Source organism: Anabrus simplex, chromosome 7 (genome assembly GCF_040414725.1).
Source record: "Anabrus simplex isolate iqAnaSimp1 chromosome 7, ASM4041472v1, whole genome shotgun sequence".
NCBI lineage: Eukaryota > Metazoa > Arthropoda > Insecta > Orthoptera > Tettigoniidae > Anabrus > Anabrus simplex.
The window spans coordinates 116,082,169-116,104,394 of record NC_090271.1 but is presented as its reverse complement, the minus strand read 5'-3'; the positions used below and the strand labels follow the sequence as shown (position 1 = coordinate 116,104,394).

Genomic DNA, 22,226 nt, shown 5'->3' with positions numbered 1-22,226 from the left:
TATATACATCGCTCCAGCTCGACTTGCTTTTATATATATAGATGACGGATAAGCATGAGCACGTTGAAAAGTGCAGACTTCCACTTCGAGATTCATATCTCCTAAACGGTTTATGATATTAAGAAACGGTTTGCGCCATCAGACGCCTCATTTATCGCTCTACATGTTTGTTTCTAAACCATTTCCTCGTATCTCCCATATTAAGGGGGTAAATTGAGTTCAAATTTTGAATAGGGTGAAATTTGGGTGCATTTTTAACATTTGACATTACATTTTGCCTACTTATGTATAAGCTAGAATCATGAAATTTGGTACACATATGTCCCTTAATCGTGCCAATGTGCGCACACAACGTGATGATCCTATCATTGTTATAAGTGTGTCAAACAATAAAATATACTTGTAAAAATCACCAAATTTACGAACAATCCAGAAATACGGCCAAATTTAACCTATAAGGGAGAGAGATACGACAAAATGTCACAGGACCAAAGTTGTAGATCACTCCGAATTGAAGGGACATTGTGCCATCCGTTTTGTGATACGACTTACCGTTTAGCCAAAAAATAGCTCAGAAGGAATGTCTGCACAGTCATTAAAATTGCCTCCATATTTCGATATCCTTGGGGGTAAAAAGTGAAAAATTTGAACATCTTGGAATTTTCCCGTCGGTTAGGGTTCAAAAGCTATAATTTCACCAAATTTCAATTGTCTACCTCGTCTCGCAGGTTATGCCGCCATCTTGATTTGGGGGGATGGGGGATAAAAATGAGGAAATTCCCGAAAATTTTTAAGCCCACGAAACCTATAGGTTATCGTTTTGGATATACCATACGACTGTGTTCTTATACTGAGCCCAAAATTTGAGCCCCCCCAGCGTGCCCCCTTCAGGGAATTTTGAGAATTTCTGATTTTTCTAGGGATCCTGGGGTCATCAGTTTCCCTCGTACCAAGTTTCAAATTTCTGAGATTTCTGGAAGTGCCTCATTAATTCACGTCTTTTTTCATTTTTAAATATTTATATATACATCGCTCCAGCCCGACTTGCTTTTATATATATAGATTATACCATATTGGATAAGTTCTTTTACTATACTTAGTCAGAGGAACACAATAATCAAACATCTCATAGAATTTATTATAGAAACAATCTAAAGCATTGTTAACGTCCTCAATGTCCTTCAGTTCTCACCAACCACAAGTGTTTAGTAATTCAAAGAGTAATTGGAAATAAGTAGCTCTATTATAATTATGATACCTAAAAGTAGTCCTGCTAAAGTAGTGAGCAACCGAGAGAAGTACGTTGATGTTATTGATGGTTGGTTTTTTCCCGTTCTATTTACGCGTACAAACACACACGTGTGGTATTGAAGAAATTAAAACTTCCCAAAACACTTCAAGTTCAGCTCTTGAGCGATAAAGATAGCCATCGGTAGGTCAGTAGATCAAGGACGTAGGAGGCACGTAGAGTGTGAAATTCCTTGAAGTCAGATTATCTAAAGCAATAAGATAAACTTTAATTACAGAAGTAAATCTTATCATGCCAATTTGTATACATCAGAAGTGAATATACAGCTGTATATAACTGCAAGCGATCCGTGGTCTGCACAGTTTAGAAATGAAGGGCACAACGGCGATACTCTGGACTTTATTCGTCCTGGCCACCAGTCAGCTGGCGGAGGTCTTCTCTGATGACGAGTATCCGGTCATAACACTGCCACAGGGCGCTCTGAAAGGGAGGAAGGTGACTCCAGATAATCTTTCTCCTTATTACACCTTCCTCGGCATACCTTACGGTAAACCACCGGTGGGAAATCTCCGTTTTAAGGTAAGAAACTGACAGAAAAATTGTGATGTTTTTTGTGTGTGCCATCGAATTTTATACTTAGGGTAAGTTGGGGGCTTAGAAACATATTGAGGTTTATCTGTTTCCTTCCCACGATATGTAAGGAATGTACTTATGTTGTTGTTGATGATGATGATAAGGACGATGATGATGCTGTTGATGAGGTAGAGGGAGGGTGAAAACTGTTGTCGGAAGTTGGGAACGTCTGTCGAATAACACAAAGGGGTGTGCTCAAGGTTTCAAGTCCCCTTCCGACGGACGAATCACCATCAAAAGCGTCATTCACCCTCACTCGATATGAACACTGTGAGGAGATTTGCAACTGAACCCAGGCTTTTTCGAAATTGTATACCAACATCTCTCCTACCCTGCCGGTCAACATTCTGCTGGTGAAGACATTTTCCACCAACGGCTCCCCAACCGAATATCAACGGTGTCAGACCGTAAATACTGACGTCTTAACGAACATGTCCACCAGGTGGGCAAGTTTCCTGATTACATTAATGTATTAGTTGTTACCAAACTCGTTCATAAATGACGAATTCCTTTTGTTGCGACAACCTTTACAAAATCAGGCTACTCACATTAGAATCTTATGTAAAGAAATAATGCCCTTACATTAGGGCTTATAGCTCCGGAACTGAAGATTCGATTCCAGTAGCTGAGGTACCGTTTGATTGAACATCAAGGTCATGAGAGAAAAGTTGACACTCAGTGGACCTCAGTTTAGTGCAGGTGGCGGGGGAGTCTTTAAAGTAAATTATGCTTTTAAGTTAAAATATTAGCCTCGTGGTGTAGAGGTACCGTGCCTGCCTCTTACCCGGAGGCCCCGGGTTCGATTTACGGCCAGGTCAGGTATTTTTACCTCTTTCTGAGGGCTGGTTCGAGGTCCACTCAGTCTACGTGATTAGAATTGAGGAGCTATCTCTCGTTGAGATAGGGGCCCCGGTCTAGAAAGCTGACCATATGACACCTCGTAATCTGCAGGCCTTCCGGGCTGTAGTGCCATGGGGTTATGTTAGGATAATGACTAAATTCCGGCACCTCTGGGTCTGCGGAAACCGTAAAAGTAGTTAGTGTGACGGAAAGCAAATTGAATTATTGATTAGTACGTTAAAGCATTCTAGAGTGTATCCAAAAACCATAAAATTAGTTCTTTCTCTTGCCAGTAAGTCTACGAATACTAGGCTGGCGTATTGAGCACCTACGTATAATTACGTCCGAACTTAGTCGGAATTGAAACCAACAACATGGACTCAGAAAGCCAGCTCTCTACGGTCTGAGCTCTCAGCCCAGCATTTATTATTATTATTATTATTATTATTATTATTATTATTATTATTATTATTATTATTATTATTATTATTGCCGCGTTTTGGTAGCTAATAAATTTAGTTTGTTATTCGTTATGTCTCCGACAGGCTCCTGTACCTGCCGAGACGTGGAATGGGACCCGAGATGCGCAACAGGAAGGGAACATGTGTAAACAGTCTGGAGCCCCTGGTAGTGATGAAAACTGCCTCTTCCTGAATGTATACACGCCGGAGGTGAGTAAATAGGAGTACAATACCTTCCTGCAATATTAAGGCATAATTGGGAGTATGACGCATTTAGAGAAATTATCAAGAATATGTATGGTCTAGAGCAACCAATACTTTATATAGTACTTTAAACCAATATTATAATTTACATGTCAGTATTTCAATTATACTCATTACCAGACAAAGAGAAAAGAAAGAAATGCGCACCATGAACGCTCCTATTGATTACATGCCCCTCCCTGATTCATAGAAGAAAGACATCGAATAAGGCCTTAGTAGCACAGTGTGCAATATGAGACCTAAAGCTAATTTGAATGAATGAGCTGTTGGCAAGACTTAGACCAGCTAGATGACTTTGAGAGAGGCAGGTTGATGTTAATGGGCACAGTGGGAAGGTAGGGTACACGCACGCATCTAAAAGGATTGGATCGATCCCAGTGAACCACCAGCGGTGAGGTTCGTTTCAGTGTGTTATATGCTGTAAGCACTCCACTGCTCACGTCTAGAGACATGTCGCGGCAGCTGGGGATGCACTTATGTTCAACAATACTATATCCAGGTGGATAGCAGAGCAGAATATGTCACTGGGGCGTCCCATACGACATCTTCAAGAATGACATGAGCATTAACAAGCACGTTTGAACTTCTGCGAGAAACAGGTAGCATCATTGCTTACGGACTGAAGACGAATTATATTCAGTGACGAATCACGGTTCTGTCTGAGACGAATGGTGTTCAGTGACGAATCACGGTTCTGTCTGTGACGAATGGTGTTCAGTGACGAATCACGGTTCTGTCTGTGAGGAATGGTGTTCAGTGACGAATCACGGTTCTGTCTGTGGCGAATGGTGTTCAGTGACGAATCAGGGTTCTGTCTGTGACGAATGGTGTTCAGTGACGAATCACAGTTCTGTCTGTACCCAGACGACCACTGAATCCGAGTCTGGAGACTTCCTGTTCATCTCAATGATCCACTTTTCATTGTACTGTGACCCGCTGGCCAAACGTGTGGTGTCATGCTGTGGGGTGCCCATTACTACGATTTCTGCTCCCGCTGTTGCTAACCGAAGTAAAACTGACCGCGTGGTTGTATTCCCAGGAAATTCAGCGACCGTGTGTGCTTCCCTTGCTAGTGAAGCTCAACAGCCATATTTGCCATCAGGATAGTGTCCGGCCCACACAACGCGCGTATCTTCGGCCTGACTTCGTGATATCAACAAGCTTCCTTGGCCGCCAAGCTCTCCAGACCTCTCACTCATCGAAGAGTTTGGGACACGATTAGTCGGCAACTTCGGCCAACGGTAACTATGGCAGATTTGGAGGATCAGTTGTGCGATCTGTGGAAGCATCTTCGTCAGAACATCCTACATCTATATACCTGCCGCCTGACCATAGCACCGCCCGGCTTCATGCTATGCGTGATAGTACTGAGTGTCTCCAGCAAGTGTTTCTTCAATAAATCAATCAATCAATCAATCAATCAATCAATCAATCAATCAATCAATCAATCAATCAATCAATCAATCAATCAATCAATCAATCAATCAATCAATCAATCAATCAATCAATCAATCAATCAATCAATCAATCAATCAATCAATCAATCAATCAATCAATCAATCAATCAATCAATCAATCAATCAATCAATCAATCAATCAATCAATCAATCAATCAATCAATCAATCAATCAATCAATCAATCAATCAATCAATCAATCAATCAATCAATCAATCAATCAATCAATCAATCAATCAATCAATCAATCAATCAATCAATCAATCAATCAATCAATCAATCAATCAATCAATCAATCAATCAATCAATCAATCAATCAATCAATCAATCAATCAATCAATCATCCTGTAATTCCCAGTGAAACTTAGGGCCTGCACGAAGATCTTCCACCGCATTATATTCTGGGCTAACATTTTTGTCTCTTGCCAAGTCCTGTTGACTTGATCCGTTGATCTGTTCCAGGTCATTCGGGAACAATAGCGCTTCCTTTGAACTTGCACTTTCTATTCGAGAACCTGTTTCTCAAGTGATCCTTTGTCTTGCCACAGGATGTGCTCGGACCACTTGAATTTTCTCTTCTCGATGTGCTACCCTTTTGCTCATTGGTTGGGTATTTCCGCGACCTTATTGTTTCGCACCAAATTTGGCCGCCATATCTCCGACATGTTCTTCAATCATGTTTTCAACGATGTCCGAAGTTTGCTGATCATGCCTTTCGTCAATTTCCACGATTCATACGCGTACAGCAGCACTGATTTAACATTACTCTGCTCCGCGAAGTCTTTAGAACTCCTGGCGGGTCTTATTTGTGCGAAGGCACAACTTGTCTTGTTGATGCTGTCATGAATGTCCAATATGGCCCCAATATTTGGTGTGATTTTAGCTGCCAAGATAGCAAAACAAATCTGCCTGCTCTACCTGCTGCCCTTCCAGTAAAAGATTTGCAGATGCTCAGTTGATGCGCATTTCTTTAGCCTGCTTGACAGTAATTTTGAGAAGATTTACCTTCTTTCCTTATAGATTCCCAGATTTTCTGACATGATCCCGAAGCTTTCAGCGAACAGATATAGGTCAACTACATAGTTTATATCCTCAAGTTTGGACGTTCGTTTCCACTGTATTTCACAGTTAGTGCACCATTCCTTCTTCGTTACTGTATCGAGTACCATCAGGAACAAGATAGGTGACAGCACATATCTTTGCCTCATTGTTGTTTCCACACTGAAACTTCCGACTGCTTACCTTTATGTTCTGATTGGCATGTATAGGTACTCTGTTTGTTACCCTGCAATAAATACTTGGTGAGGTGCAATATTTCGACGTTTTCCATATGTTAACGTGTGCTGTGCCTGTGCAATGGCTACTTCGTCGTGTACAACACCTTTTACAAATGAGTGTACTTTGACTAATTCCGCATGAGTTTTGAACTGACACTAAGAACACGACGAAGACCCAGTGCGGTGGATTTGGTCCAAACTAGCAAAGACAGCCAATAACTGGACCCGGGTCTCTTACAGATAACACACATAGAAGAGACGCAAATAAAGAAAAATATGAAAAGAATAAGGACGAGAACATAAATTTATTATGAAGAGAAAATCAGAAAGGTCGCATAAGCGAAACAAGGGGGCCAAAAATCAAATAGATAATATTAATAATACGTGGCCCATAATCAAAATACACAAGATTCGCTGTTTATCGCACCTTCACAATCGATTACCTTGATAAAAGACGTGATGAAAGGTTACCATCTACCAAATGAAGAACATAAATTTAGGTGGGTATAAAGTATTTCTTTTATGCACATCAGGTCTAAACAGCCATAAGTTTAGGGAGTAACAGCACATCATCATAACATTCTCCCTTTCAATTCCTAAGGTAAGACACAAAGCTCTCAAAAATAAAAAATCCACGTCCCCTGAGAATATAGGATCATTAAGTAAAAGAGCTTAAAACTGGAGAAGAGGGAAGGGTGTACCGAGCTCATAAAATTAAAGCAAAGAGAAAAGGGGAAGTTATCAATGTTTCACACCACACAAGTAAGATAAAATGGAAAGCCATCCCGCAAAACATATTAAACTAGAGAATAGGTAAAAAAAGCCAATGACGGCAATGTGAAACGGACAATAAATACATTAGACACAAAAGGTATCACGGATCCAGACGTCAGAACCACCAACGCTCACACAGAGACCAAGGGGATAGGTCGCCGAATAAAGGGACGTATTAGAGCGTCACACACAGCACATAATAAAATAGACAACCGCTCTCGAGCTCAGAAAATATGAACCAGAAAGTGGTCCATCTTAAAGAGACGGAGTGTCTCCAACACCAAAACACACAGAAACAGGCCAATCGCGTTGTTAGCTTGTATTCATACCACGCCTATGTAGTGGACATGAATTATACAGAACACGCGACAGATTAATACAACATGAGCTCAAGCGGAATGTTAATGAAGCGACATGAGTAAAAGGTTTCGAACAGCACACAGCAAACAATCACATACACACACGCATGAACCCGTGTCATATCCTGTTCTCTAAACAAATATAGCGAATCGGTAAAGGAAAATACCGAAGGAAGCGTGTAAAAGCAAAGTTAACACACAAATAAATTAGAAAAACATGTAATGAGGGAATCCTTTCTAACCCAACCATGGTGATCAAAGAATGAAGCTATAATAAAACCAAGAGAAGATTAAAGAAAAATAAATACCTCAATTACATAAACAATTAACATTCTCGAAAGGCCGAGAAATGTGCAAAGACACCTTGAATATGTTAAAATACCTTTTATACGCCACACAGGCGACCTGGAAATCCAATCCTTCCATCTTCTGGAATCAAAAACTCCCCATACAACCAACCAGAAAGATAACCCAACAAGACGGGACAGAAAAGAAATGCTTTGAACTGTGCTAACGCATGAGATACCATCTACCGGAATAAGGAAGGATTACGTAGTGGTAACACATGATGGGAAAGATTAACAGTTCACAATAGATAAAAGAGTTCGCTAGGAACGTGAAGACTTCAGAAAAGGCAAACGAACCATAAAATGATGTGGTGCGGTTGAGTTTTTGGTAATTCCAAAGCAAGGTGTGGCTGGTTTCGTTGTAGTGAGTGAATCAACTACGAAGACACTGAAACTGATACTACGTGAAAATAATAAATGCAAATGTTGAAGTAGATCCTTTAGTGGAGCCTGTCAACAGGATAAGTACTGAAGTTTCTCGATGCTACCACCAAAGGGATTTACTGGACAATTTACAATCTTCATGACGAAAATACAATATGTTTGAGGAGATACAAAATCGGATGAGACCTCCTCCTCATTTCGGGCTGAAGCCACTAAAATTATGTCTGTTTCAATGGAACAAGCAGTACTACGGATTTAGTTGAGCAACATATTCAAGCTTATATTCTCGAACTTCGAGGTTCGTTGAAGTAATCGACATATTTTTCCACTTTCTCAAATGGTATCACAATTAATTTGAAGCATATTTCTCTTTTCATATTATCCTCCAGTACAGTAATGTTCAACAAGGAAATTTCAATTGTGTACTTGCTTTCAATGTAACTAACAAGAATTGTCTTTTCATTCTTGCATAGTTAAACTATTTACCCTCCAGGGTAGGTTTCCCTCGCATTCAGCAAGGGATGCGACCTCTAACACCTCAAGTGCCCTGGAGCGTGAGATATTGGGTCAGAGGATGAAACTGGACAGGAGGACCAGTACCTCGCCCAGGCGGCCCTCGTTGTTATGCTGAAAAGGAACCTTATGGGGGATTGGAGGGGGAAGACAAGGAAGAGGGAAGGAAGCGGCCGAGGTCTTATGTTATGTACCATCCCGCTATTTTGTGCAGAAGAAGCGAGAAACCACGGAAAAACACTTCGAGGATGTCTGAGGTGAGAATCGAACCCCTCTCGACTCAGTTGACCTTCCGAGGCTGAATTGACCCCGTTCCATTCCTCGTACATATTTTCAAACTTCGTGGTAGAGCCGGGAATCGAACCCGGGACTCCGAAGGTGCCATATTATCAAAACTAACCACTACACCGCGGAGTTGGACTACAAGAATTGATGGCGTCCTGGGTTATAGCCATCCATGCTACATTCACCTTGTTCCACAGTTCATCATTGTTGGTTGACGTTGGGTCGCACCGCCGCACCCGAAGTTTTACCATATCCCACACATTTTCGTTTGGCGACAAGTTCGGTGATCGCGCGGGCCAGGGCACCAGTCTGACATCCTGTGACAACAAGAAGGGACGTGATCGTGCCGCAACATGTGGTCGCGCATTTTTCTACTGAAATATGGCGGCTGGCGTGTCGTGCACAAAGGATATGGCTACTTGTCGCAAGATATCATTCACGTAGGTCTAACTGGTCACAGTGCCCTGGACAAGCACCAAATGATATTTGTGGTCGCACTCAATAGCACTCCATGCGATATGGCTTTGAGTTGGTGCTGTATGTCTTGTGCGAATGCAGTCAATGTGATGCCTCTCCTCTTGTCTCCGGCGAGCCAAATTGTGGCCATCATTTTCAAACTAACAGAGCCTGAATTTGTCCGAAAACACTATCTGCTGCCATTCTTGTGCCCAGTGACGTCGTTCCATACACCATTGCAGTCTAGCATAGTTTTGAACATCTATCAAAGGTAGGCGGAGAAGTGGACGACGCACCGGTAACTCAGACCGTACAAAACGGCGATGGACTGTCATTCCTGATAGTTTACGATGTGTTACACTGTTCCACTCTTGCGGCTGAGCCGAGGAGGACGCAGATTCGTCCTGCAATGCCATTCGGATGAGGTGTTGATCTTCTCGGGGGTGTGACTAGACCCATCTAGTTGTGTTCTACGGGGTTCTGTGTGTCATTTTGTACACACCCGTTGCAGAGTCGACGCACTTCGTGCCTCACGCGGCAGCTATTTCCTGGATGGATGCATCACGTTCTCTCATGCTAATAATGCGCCCTCTTCCAAGCTCCCTAATTTGACGGTAGGGTTCTCGCGTATGTCTGAGAGGCATCCTGCATGTCTAATCAAGTCACACTGATCCATTACATTCTGTTTATAGTGACAAGGAGAGCCGCAGGCACATTATACAATTCGGTGGTGGTGCGCCGAGATATCGATCTCGACCTTGAACCTGAGGGTCAAGATGTTTAAAATAGTAACAATTTATTCATAACATACTAATGCACATGTGCTGTGAATATGAACTTCCTACTTCTAGTCTTTCAAGGTGTTCTTATTTTTATGAACATAAGTGTATTTTATACTACTATACGGTATATGTTCACGTGATTAAGTGAAGTTCACACAATAATACTTAAGTAATGCCTTTCATTATATCGGCCATACAAACAGGCGAACTAAATTCTTGGTTTGAACTATATTGTGGTTTTACACATTTGTATTATGGTGGTCCCATGGTTGGGTGGCATTTCCCGTACGGGACTTGATCCTTTCGGTGTAGTAAAGGACGAATCTGCGATGTGTGTATGTGCGTTGTAGGAAAGTTATGAGAAGCTACATATACCCAGATAGAGAACCACTGTAAATCATCCTTCAGACAAAAATACCACAGCCCAACGTGGAATAGAGCGAACCACTCTATTACTAAAGTTTTGAATAGAACACTAGAACAGTTTTTCCTCCACACTTTCAAAGTACTTCTTGTCCAGTATGGAGGGAGCTTTTCTTTCCGTTTGCTTGTTTATTGGTAATTAAAATTCACTCCAGGGCAAGTCTCTCTAGCTAACTTTTATATACGAGCACAATGAGCTTTAACGTATTAAACATGACGCAAGGGCGACGTGTTTGAACAATTCAGCCTTTCCGCTGAAGATCTGTTTGAATAAAATACTGTCTTCGATGACAATTCTCAATGCGTCTAATATCATTTGCCTACCATAGCCTCATCTGCCTCCTGTCCGGCTCCATGTCTAAGTGGTTAGCGTGATGGCCTTCGGTCACAAGTGTCCAGGGTTCGATTACCCACAGGATCGGGAATTTTAACCATAATAGGTTAACTTCTCTGGCACGGGCCTGGGTGTAAGTGTCGTCTTTATCGTCATTTTATCCTCACAACAACGTGCAAGCTGCCTACGGGAGTCGAATCAAAATACCTGAAACTTGCGAGCCAAACTTGTCCTCGGACACTTACGGCGCCATATGCCGTTCCATTCCATCAGTTTCTTCACATTTCCTAAATTAGAAGATATCGCAGTTGTTTTACGTACAGAGTTTATTATTACTTTGCTTACCGCATTTTATAATCCACTTTTAATCTAGCTTGTTGACCTATGCACACTCCTTGAGATATCTCCGAAAAAAGGAATTTGAGTCTGCCACACTTGGGAAAAATGCACATTAATGAACGGTTAGCAACTATTCGGATGTTTTACAACAATATTCGAGAAAAAATTGACTCGATACAGCCATACACTGTTGATAAGGCTATAAAAATGCTTTCAAAGGGTACTTTTTTGAGGAAGTGAATAATATTGAACTGAAAAACACAAAATGTACTTGCCGGGAAAGTATGATCGTGGCCTGAACATCGTTATTTGTGTCTAAACAAAGTTAAAAATGTTTCAAGTTCATGCGTGATTCTGTGTAATCTAGTAGTAAACGAAAGCAAAATCCACCTCTAAACAGACATTGAAGGCCCTTGTGTGGCGTACATGACAATCGAACACATCGACAGGAAAACAAACGACAATGTCACAGGGCAAGTTCTCAGTATCGACCATCAGCAGAACAACACGAAAGCACCGTGACAGTCCCAGTGCGAAAGAGCAGATTAATGGAGGTAAATACACAACAAACAAAGTGAGGAAACAGGAAGCATGGACTCTGGGCAAAACCAGGACCAACAGAGAAGTGGATCGTACAAAATACAGGGATTATAACATTTCAGTTAACATATCACAACACATTTCACAGTTTAAACTTGAACAAAATTTCATATAAGATTAAAATAGTCGGCGGACAATAATTAAATCTCATAAATTGAAAAGAATATTAGCTTCATAAAAACTGAAAGTAAAATTTGATAGTATGTTGCAACTTGTTGGAAAGAAATCATTCTCCCATATGTAATAATCTTGCAGTAGATAAAGTTCTTTAAATGATATTCATCATTCATAGTTTGCTTTAAAATATATTTCTAACTAGGAAAGTGGTGCACCTTACAATTCAACGTTTAGACTCTAGAAATGGGTAATGTAAAAGAATAAAATCTGAAATAAATAGTAATTTGAATATAAAAGTTATACATACATGGAATTTTAAGTATATGAAAATTTCTGAATGAATATTTAGCACCCAATTTGAGTAGGGGAGCAAGAGGGATTCTAAATCACTGGTGTCAGCATTTTTTGCTGCGTCAGCACCCGAGGTCTTTGATCCAGGCCAAGATTATTGAGCCCATGACGTCATAACAACGTGACCGTGACGTCATCACCACGTGCTCTTGTTCGTAAACAAAGCCACGTGCTGCTGTTTGTAAACAAAGGCACGTGAATTTTAGACAGTGGTCAAGCTGACAGCTGCCATCTTTAAACAATAACGCATCGATAACCTCAGTGCCGCCATCTTTACGGGCTTAACCTCACTGGTGCCAACTTGTGAACGTGGTGGTGGGCAATTTGAAAAATTCCACGTGTTTTTTTGACAGCTATCATCCGCCATCTTTAAACAACAACGCATCGTGCTGCTATCTTTACGCCTACTACCTTTGACATGTGGTGTCGTACAATTTGAAAAATTCCACGTGCTTTTTTGACAGCTGACAGCTGCCATCTTTAAACAACAATGCACCGTGCTGTTTTCTTTACGGCACTACACCTCATCTTTTGACTCGTGGTGGCGGGCAATTTGAAATTCCACGTGCTTTTTGACAGCTGTCATCCGCCATCATTAAACAACAACGCATCGTGCTGCTATCTTTACAGCACTAAACTTACGGTTAATACCTTAGGCATGTAGTGGCGGGCAATTTGAAAATTTCCGTCAGATTTTTGACAGCTGTCAGGCGCTATCCTTAACTACATGCACATGGCTTACTGCTATCTTGACGGAAGTAAACTTTATACCGCGGGACTTAGCCACGCCGCAAGCAAGCAAGCTGCCCTTCTCAACATACCGAGCTGCCCTTCTCAACATACTATAATCTTAGTTTCTTAAACCAAGATGCTGTTAGAGATGCCGGCCATGGGTGATTGCACAAGATGGTTGCTATACACAGGCTCTTATGGAGAAAGCTAGCTTAGAGGCTACTGCACAAGAAGGCGGCTACACAATAGGCTGTTATGAAGAAAGCTAGCTTAGAGGCTACTGCATAAGATGGCGGCTATATACAAGCTGTTATGACCTCCTCCTCCTCCTCCTCCTCTGTTAAGGCTTAGTTCTATCGAAAATGTTTAAACATGCATCGCCAAGGCAAGAGTGTGCACGTGCTGCAGCGATGACGTCATCGTAGATGTGCATGTTTAGACTTGATCGTTGCTTACTGACTGAAGGCTTGATAGATAATACGTGTAAGAATTTTTCTTTAGTCTTCTAGATACAATAATAGAGAGTAGAGAGCTAACATGAGAACATTAATAGTTGATGTACAAGGCTCAAAGTAAACGGCAACAAATTTGTATTTAAAGAGGTGACTGTGTTGGATTGCAGTGTGTAGTGGGCACCAAAACTTGTTAACTTAGTATTTAGTCCACCTTTCCCTTACTGTATGCAAACAGATGAAGACAAAAAGCAGACTCAATGGATTGAATAAATTTAGGTTTGCAGTGGGAAGAAAAAGGAATACATTATCGTTTTCTATCTACAATGATGAACGCACATTTGTCAAGAGCGGATCTTGTTTTTTAAAGGGTTGTGAAGAGAAGGATAGGTTGCGTGAGTATCTACCATCATCGTCTGAAATTATCGACATGCATGAATTAGGGTGTCCATCATTTAAAACTCTTCCGAAGGAGCATAGTGGAGAAACAAGTAAACAGTCTTTACAACATGTTTGCATGCTCTTTGATTTGTTGTGTTGCAGTGCATGACGGGAGGTGAACAAAATATGTAAACTGCAGTGTCGAAATAACGTTAGTGTACAAACAATTGGATTATTAATGCGGATGGGACCTTTACGGGTATGTTATCACTAACACATATTTTTGGCTTCGCAGAAAACTTTACACGTATTATAATCAACTCCAAACAGGAGCTTAGTATTAGTATTATTTGATCCATTGTTTAATAATAGATTTAGAAAGTTTTATTCTTGCTTAATTATTTACTTTTTATATGTTTTACATGTGAATTTTGGTTATTGTAGATTTATGAGCTTAAATAGTGAAGGTATATTTGTAGTATTTAATATTATTTATCAAGGTGACTTGGAATTAGTAATATAATGTGTGACATATTAAGTGTCGCAATAAACAGATTAATAGGAATGTAGTTCCAATAATTACGTGTAATCCATGAAATCCTGAGCAATTAATTTTCTTGCATGATCATACACTTTTTATTTTATTAATAATTACTATATGGGTTGTATGATTGATTCACCCATACAATATAAAAGATAACCATGATCCGTGATCGAATTGATTAGAATTCTCTTAAAGGAACAGAAACAACAGTAGACTCGAGAATTACACTTCATCGTGTATTGTGGAGGATTCCACATGTAACCTTATGTGATCGCGAAAAATTTCGATTGTTCAAGATTGTAGAAAAAGATACACAATTACCTATACGTTTTCGAAGTTAGGAACTGCATGAATACCCTGTGTTACCTCCTACAACAAGCATACCCGGGCTGTTAAAATTTCACGTTTTACTGAGAAGCCACTGTCTATTATTTTTGGATTTCAAACCAATCGTAAACTCAATCTCGAAAAGTATAGCTCGCTGTTTGATCACTAGAAATTAAGACATGTTAGACTATATCGCAACGGAGTTACGTATCCCTACGAAAACATAGACGTTAACTGTGAGAAAATAAATTTGGGATGCGTTATGGCATATTTGATAAATTCCAAACATCATATTATCAGAAAGAAGGTCGTCTGCTATTTTCATCTCAAGAACATAAAAATAAAGCACCGATTGTAGTTATAGACTGCTCTTATCATGAAGAATCTATAAAATAATAACCTGTTGATATTCGTTTAGAATTTGAAACATCTGAAAACATTCCTGCTAAAACAGAAGCGTATTGTCTTGTTATTCATATGAGTGGCGTTACTTACCATTCCCTAACGAATATTGTTACCAGACTATAACTAAGGATATCCCTTTATCATCAACATTAGTGTGTGCTATGGAACAGAAAGAGTACAACAAACAAAACTGTAAATGTACATGCTGTTTTCATGCTCATACGCAACATCTTATTTATCTCACACGAATAAGTGAGGCTTTTAACATGTTCTATAAACTTTGAACCTCGATGCCAAAATACCTTATTCAATACTTACCGCCAGAATTTTTATCTACGTACGCTGCCCTTTACGTACATGGTTTTTTGGGACATCCTTCCTCTACGAAGTAAGATGTCATTCGATATAGCTTTATGCAGCCTGTCAAGTCATTACAAGCATCGAGGGGAAAATAGTGATGATGATTGGGATGGACCAAATCCGAGGATTGAACACTGTGCGCAGTGTATGAATGAGCGTTTCCAGTACCTGATGACGATGATTCAGAAAAGGAATAAACTACATGAATAACAAGGTAGAACTGTATTATCTTATTTGTAAAGCGTAACATACTTCATATAATATGTTTCTAAATGTTTTGTATAATTTGAATGTTGCAGGCGGCATTACAATTTCGGATGCATGCTACCTCTTTACAGAAAGCTGTTAAGAAACATAGCAACCTTGTCAGCAGCAAAACGAACACTATTTTAGTACATTGTAAATAAATAGTTTATTGCATTCAAAATGTTGTACTTACTGCATTCCTTATACCTACTCAATCTATCCATAAAATCTTGAGAAAACGAACGAGTCTAAACATGCACAACTATGATGACGTCACCGCTGCAGCACGTGCTCACTCTAGCCTTGGTGGTGCATGTTTAAACTTGTTCGATAGAGTTATGCCTTGAGGAGGAGGAGGAAGAGGAGGAGAAGAAGGCCATTACAGCCAGTGTATAGCCGCCATCTTGTGCAGTATCCTCTAAGCTAGATTTCTTCATAAGAGCAGCCGCCATTTTGTGCAGTGTCCTCTAAGCTAGCTTTCTCCATAAGGGCCTGTGTATAGCCGCCATCTTGTGCAATCACCCCTGGCCGGCATGTCTAACAGTATCTTGGTTTGAAAATAAGATAATATTATGTTGAGAAGGGCTGCTTGCTATAAGATCGTAGGAAGGGCAGCCTGCTTGCTTGCGACGAGGCTAAGTCCCGCGCTATAAAGTTTACTTCCGTCAATATAATATTAGTAAGCCATGTGCATGTAGTTAAAGATGGTGGCTGACAGCTGTCAAAAAAACACGTATATTTTTTTCAAATTCCCCGCCACTACATGCCTAAGGTAGCAACCATAAGGTTTAGTGCTGTAAAGATGGCAGTACAATGCGTTATTTTTTAAAGATGGCGGATGACAGCTGTCAAAAAAGCACGTGGAATTTTTCAAATTGCCCGCCACCACGTTCCTAAGGATAAGGTTTAGTGCCGTAAAGATAGCAGCACGGTGCTCTGTTGATTAAAGATGGCAGCTGTCAAAAGCACGTGGCTTTGTTTACAAACAAGAGCACGTGGAATTTCAAATTGCCCATATATATATATATATAAGGTTTGGGGCCGTTAAGGTTGCAGCACGATGCTCTGTTGAATAAAGATGGCCGCTGAAAGCTGTCAAAAAGCACTTGGAATTTCAAATTGCCCGCCACCACATGCCAAAAGGTAGTAGCTACGAAATTTAGTAGCGTACAGATGGCAGCACTGAGCTTAGCGATGAAAGATGGCGGATGACAGCTGTCAAAAGCACATGGCTTCGTTTACAAACAAGAGTACATAGAATTTTTCAAATTGCCCTGTTACCACATGTCAAACCTGTTTAGTGCCGTAAAGATGGCAGTACTGAGGTTAGCGATGCGTTGTTTTTGTTGTTGTTGTTGTTGTTAAGGTTTAGAGCCGTTAAGATGGCAGCACTGAGGTTAGCGATGCGTTGTTGTTTAAAGATGGTAGATGACAGCTGTCAAGAAGCACGTGGCTGTCAAAATGCACGTGGCTTTGTTTACGAACAAGAGCACGTGGAATTTTTCAAATTGCCTCCCACCACGTGCCTAAGGTGACAACTATGAGGTTTAGTGCCATTAAGGTGGCAGCACTGAGGTTAGCGATGCAAGATGGCGGATGACAGCTGTCAAAACGCACGTGGCTGTAAAAAGCACGTGGCTTTGTTTACCAACATGAGCATGTGGCTTTGTTTACAAACAAAACACGTGGGCATGGCGTCATGGTCACGTGACCGGGGCCAATGACCTCGCGTGCTGACTCAGCAAAAAAGTGCTGACGCTAGTGCCCCCCTTGCTCTCCTACTAATTTGTTTTTTAAGAACATCAGTACTGTTTTATTTCATCACCAAAATTAAATTATCTAACTTAACTTATCGAAGTGCAGTTCATTGGAAGGCAAGAAGATTATTTAAGGTAGTACAGGAATATTTACATCATACCTCGGTGATCACCGTTGTTTATTTAACTGAGATACCCCTCCTACTCTAAACCATAAGTAATTTCACCTAAAACCTTGAAGTGCATGACAAAAAGGAGTCGAACACCAAGAAAACACAGTTCATTAACACCATAATAAATGTTGTGAAAATTCCCGTGGGAAAAATATTAAAAATCACTCAGATGTATAAAGCAACGGCGTCCGCATGAACTCTAATAAACACGCACCACGTCCAACATCGATATAAACACAAACGCGGATTAAATTAAAATGTTAGTAAACATCGCTCGAAATTAACCAAATAAATTTAATTAAGAGAGGAAAAATATTATGGAGACTGGAAATCACTAATTTCACCACAAACAGTACCTGAAATAACGTCCCACAATTATTAACTTCATCGGTCAACAATCGCTAGCATACACCACCAAGCATTTGACAGGACCGACGCCATGGAAGACAATGCAAAATTACATAAGATGATGCAGCTCAAATGTTTTCTTATCTCCTTATCTCCGATAAACAATCCAATAACGGCCACGAGATTACGCAAGATCAACAATGACAAGAATCCATAACAAGAAAATGAAACGGACGCAAACAAGGTTAAGGGAACCCCAAAAAAGAAATAATTATAAGGAATCAGCAACTTCAAGATTATATATAAATTTAAATAAAATAAGACTAATTAGGGAATTATAACTAAGTAGAGTCAAATATTAATAGTGACCTCAGTGGCTAAGTACACTTTAGCTGATGACCACCAAATAACATGCTTTGAAATTTCATTTTTCCACGTTCGTAATTCACCATAAAATCATTTACGTTAAATTTAAAACCTTTCTCTGCTCTATGCAGTTATTTATGGTGAACTACATCCTATTATAATATAATTTTAGCTGGGGAATGACCATAGACACGTTTATCACAGTCCACATTTCTAAAATGTATGATTATAACCACTTTCGCAATTGGTTAAAATTCATTGAAAATCTTCACGAAATGCTGTCAAATCATGGAGAAACTTTAAGTTTCAGACAAATTCATTTATTATAATAGTATTCATTAAAAACGAGTCGGCTGACAATTTTAAAATTTTAAAATGCGCTCAACGCCCCAAGGCAGTAGTTGAAGATGCATGCTGCTCGCAAAATATTAAATAGGTAAAAACTTACCGAGGATGATATTCATTAGTAATCCACACAGGCTCACCATTCACTTCGTTAAAGCATATTCACAATCACAAATTTAGAATTTCAAATATGTATTTTACACGAGGTGGTGATACCAAACACACCGATTTACAGTGTCATCAAAATTAAATTACTCTCTTTAAATATGTTGTGGTGTGAAACAATTTACTAAGTGGCACAAGGCTCACAAGCCTGTTCAAATCACATTTTACGGTGGCTTTTGAACATCCTTCCTATCCGAAAAGGTTAGAATGCGAAGGCGATGAAACATATCAAATTTATGAAATAGCCCGATAGAGGCGAAAGTAAACAGAAGTATTTCGAGTTGTGAAGTTCAGCAAATCACAAGCAATTACACCTTTATCGTCCAACAGAGGAATAATGGTACACCAAGACTGCCAATTATGATTAATCGCTGCATAACAGTGAATTATGTACTGTACAAGGAAAGCTTTGAATTTTGTGAGATAAACACTCACGCTTTAAAATGTCCCAGATGAAAATCAACATAATTCTAATTGAATGTTTTATCGCCACACATGGATAAGCGCTTTGTGGGTTGGAGTAGTTAGCTAAGTTCAACTTCCTGGTGGGGAGTTGAACCAACACCTCCTAGATAATCTAGGAGGTGTGGGTTGAACCCATAAACTTCAGAGTGAAGCGAACATATATTTACCGCCTTGGCAAGAACTGTTGCATTGTTTCAGCTTCCCGGGTCAGGCTCCTTGAAACCGGTGATGGTGTGGATCCATGGAGGTGGTTTCGGAACGGGGTCTGGTAACCACGAAAAACAAGGTCCCCAGTTTCTAATCAATGAAGGAATAGTTTATGTTAGCATAAACTACCGTCTTGGTATATTTGGTAAGTGACTATTAATGTTACATACAGACTTAAAATAAGGGTCAATGAGTCTTTTTCTTCAGTTCAACAATGAATTTTCTCAAAATACGATAAGTACTTCTCGAGAAAATGGAATATCCTCAAACATTATTCACCAGCCATCGGCCCCCCTCTTCGAATTAATGCTTTCCCAAAAAAGCTATAACTTATCCGTTGGTCGTTTACCGATTGCCTGTGGCAGTATTATAGGTTTTAAATAATACAATATGATCATGATTTATTTACACACACAGTACAATGAATAACTGCATGTCAAAGGAATGGGAGGGAGCTCTGTATGTACGGCTGCATACGACGCATGTTTGAAGACATATCAATTTCTCGACAAGTACTTGCCACATTTCGACAATAATGTCCGTATTTCCAAGGCTAGTCCCTAAAAACGTTTGTTACAAATTAAGAAATCCTGGTCTTTGTTAGTATCACGAAAATGATTTTCTATTATTGAATAAGAATATGGTTAATATTTTCATTTGAACAGAACTGAGATACTGTTATTAGGTTTCGAGTTAAAAATGTTTGACAAATATTTGTATTAGTTTTCTTTGTCTGTTGTTTCTGTGTAACCGGTGAGCAAAATATCGCAAGCCCTACGTCATATTTTTAGAATTATGAATTATGTGTCCTTATTCCTGACTAAGTAAAACATTCGAAGAATGTGTCCCTTATGTTTTAAAAACAATTTTGTACCCATGAGAAATGGAATAAATATTGCAGAGAGTACTGTATGAACATCTCAAGCGACGTATAATTCTGTCAGACAGGGTAGCGTAATCTAATATAGGTGAGTTGGCAGTTAATATTCTACTCACGATAATACAGGTAAGGGACCTACTAAGAAGCATTACATCTAGCACCTAGATCTGTGAATGTATTAGCCAGAGAGATTTGTTCTCAGCTACGTTGAACAATCTTGGCGTCCTGGGAAGCGCTTGGCTAGCTATTCGAACTCCCAACAAGCTGAGAGCAATTTGTTAAGAAGACAACTAGTGTGTGGCGGTTATCTTTCTAGCTATCACGGAGAGAGGCCGTAGTTTATTGTAGGCTGAGAATAGGTCATCGAAGATGTACAAACTTATACATCTTAATTAAAGAGGACAGATCCCCCAGTGTATTCTTGGGGTGCTGACTTCACCGTTTCTCACATCCTCACGCAGTGAGTCGATATCTATGCGCTAAGACAGAACGTCGGCCTGCAGGAGACACTCGAACTCATACTAGCCAACGACGTGAATAATGCTGATCTCATCATTCGATTTATGAGTGAGAGTAGATTCATCAAGGGCATATGTGTGTCAAGTTTTCTGTTACTCAGGGTACTTACGTTCCAGTTTGACGCGTTTGGTTTATTTTTACAACCTTTCCAAATAGCTACGTTGAATAAAATATATTTTGTTTTAATGTTTGTCTCCATTGAATTTGTCCAGAGATGACGATTATCTATTAAAACAATGTTTACCACAACCACCACCACCACCACTATCACCATCATCTACGACCATACCTTCACAAGGAAGAATAAGTAAAGGTTAACTGTAATATTAGACGAAGATGAATACAAGTGTGAAATGACCTCGTACAAAATAAATTGGTTCATGTTACTAGTGAATTTATGAAACAATTAATTCCGTGCATCAGTGGTAGGGTGTTCACCTTCAAATCCTCAGATCATAGATTCAAATCCGGCTGAGGCATTTTGAAATTTTATGGACATAAATAAAGTCAATTTTTCACTTCTTTTCGTACCAACACATTTGGTATTTAACTGACACAATTAGTTAAAACTTAGCCCTAGATCACCCTGCAGTGATCTGGTTTTCTCTACCATAAATATAAAGTCAAGATGATTTCTAGGGCACCTAGATGGTGTTAAATTAATCCTTCATTGCTTGGTTGGGACATAAATCCTTTCGCATTAAACCTTACCGCAGGGATATTCAGCCTGCAGCGGCCACAACCCGCTGTACAGTAGCGATAGAGCAGTTGGCGCGTCACTCACTGACTCACAATCAGCTATTCAGTTTGTACCTAATATTGACGTTGACTTCGCACATCTGCAAAATTTCAAATGAGCATTTCAGACCCGTTATGCTCTTTTATTATCGTAAGGGCAAAAATGCTTCACAAACTCGGAGCAGGTTTTTACTGTTTACGGTGAAGATGTGGTAACCGATTGAACATGCCAGGTATGACTTTCTAGGTTTCAATCTGGAATTCAATCTTTAAAGTACAAACATCGTACCGAAGACCCGTTGTTACAGACGAAGAAGAACTCAAGGATCTGGTTGAAAGTAGCCCAATGGTGACAGTGTGATAAATTGCACAAGTTCCGAAAATATCGTAAATACATTTTCACAGGACACATGCCTCTCGTCAGTGCATGCGTATAGCGTATATGTTTTTACTGTTCTCGGAGAAAACTGTGAAAATTGAAATAAAATTCAGAAAAATCATCAAAATATTACCCCTGTGCGGCATGGGCACATCAGTTGGATACCGCACCTTCCCAAGACAATGGCCGGCTA

At 39.9% G+C, this 22,226-nt stretch overlaps 1 protein-coding gene across 1 annotated transcript in view; it reads left to right on the top strand.

Annotated features, from left to right (window-relative positions):
- Positions 1 to 1,618: 1,618 nt before the first annotated feature.
- The window catches only part of LOC136876951 (esterase FE4), a 45,181-nt gene continuing 24,573 nt past the window's right edge, over positions 1,619 to 22,226 (top strand). Inside the window, exons 1-3 of the mRNA XM_067150719.2 lie at positions 1,619 to 1,828; positions 3,268 to 3,393; positions 19,509 to 19,662. Of these exons, the coding sequence (XP_067006820.2) occupies positions 1,619 to 1,828; positions 3,268 to 3,393; positions 19,509 to 19,662 (490 nt within the window). The remainder of the gene's footprint in view (positions 1,829 to 3,267; positions 3,394 to 19,508; positions 19,663 to 22,226) is intronic.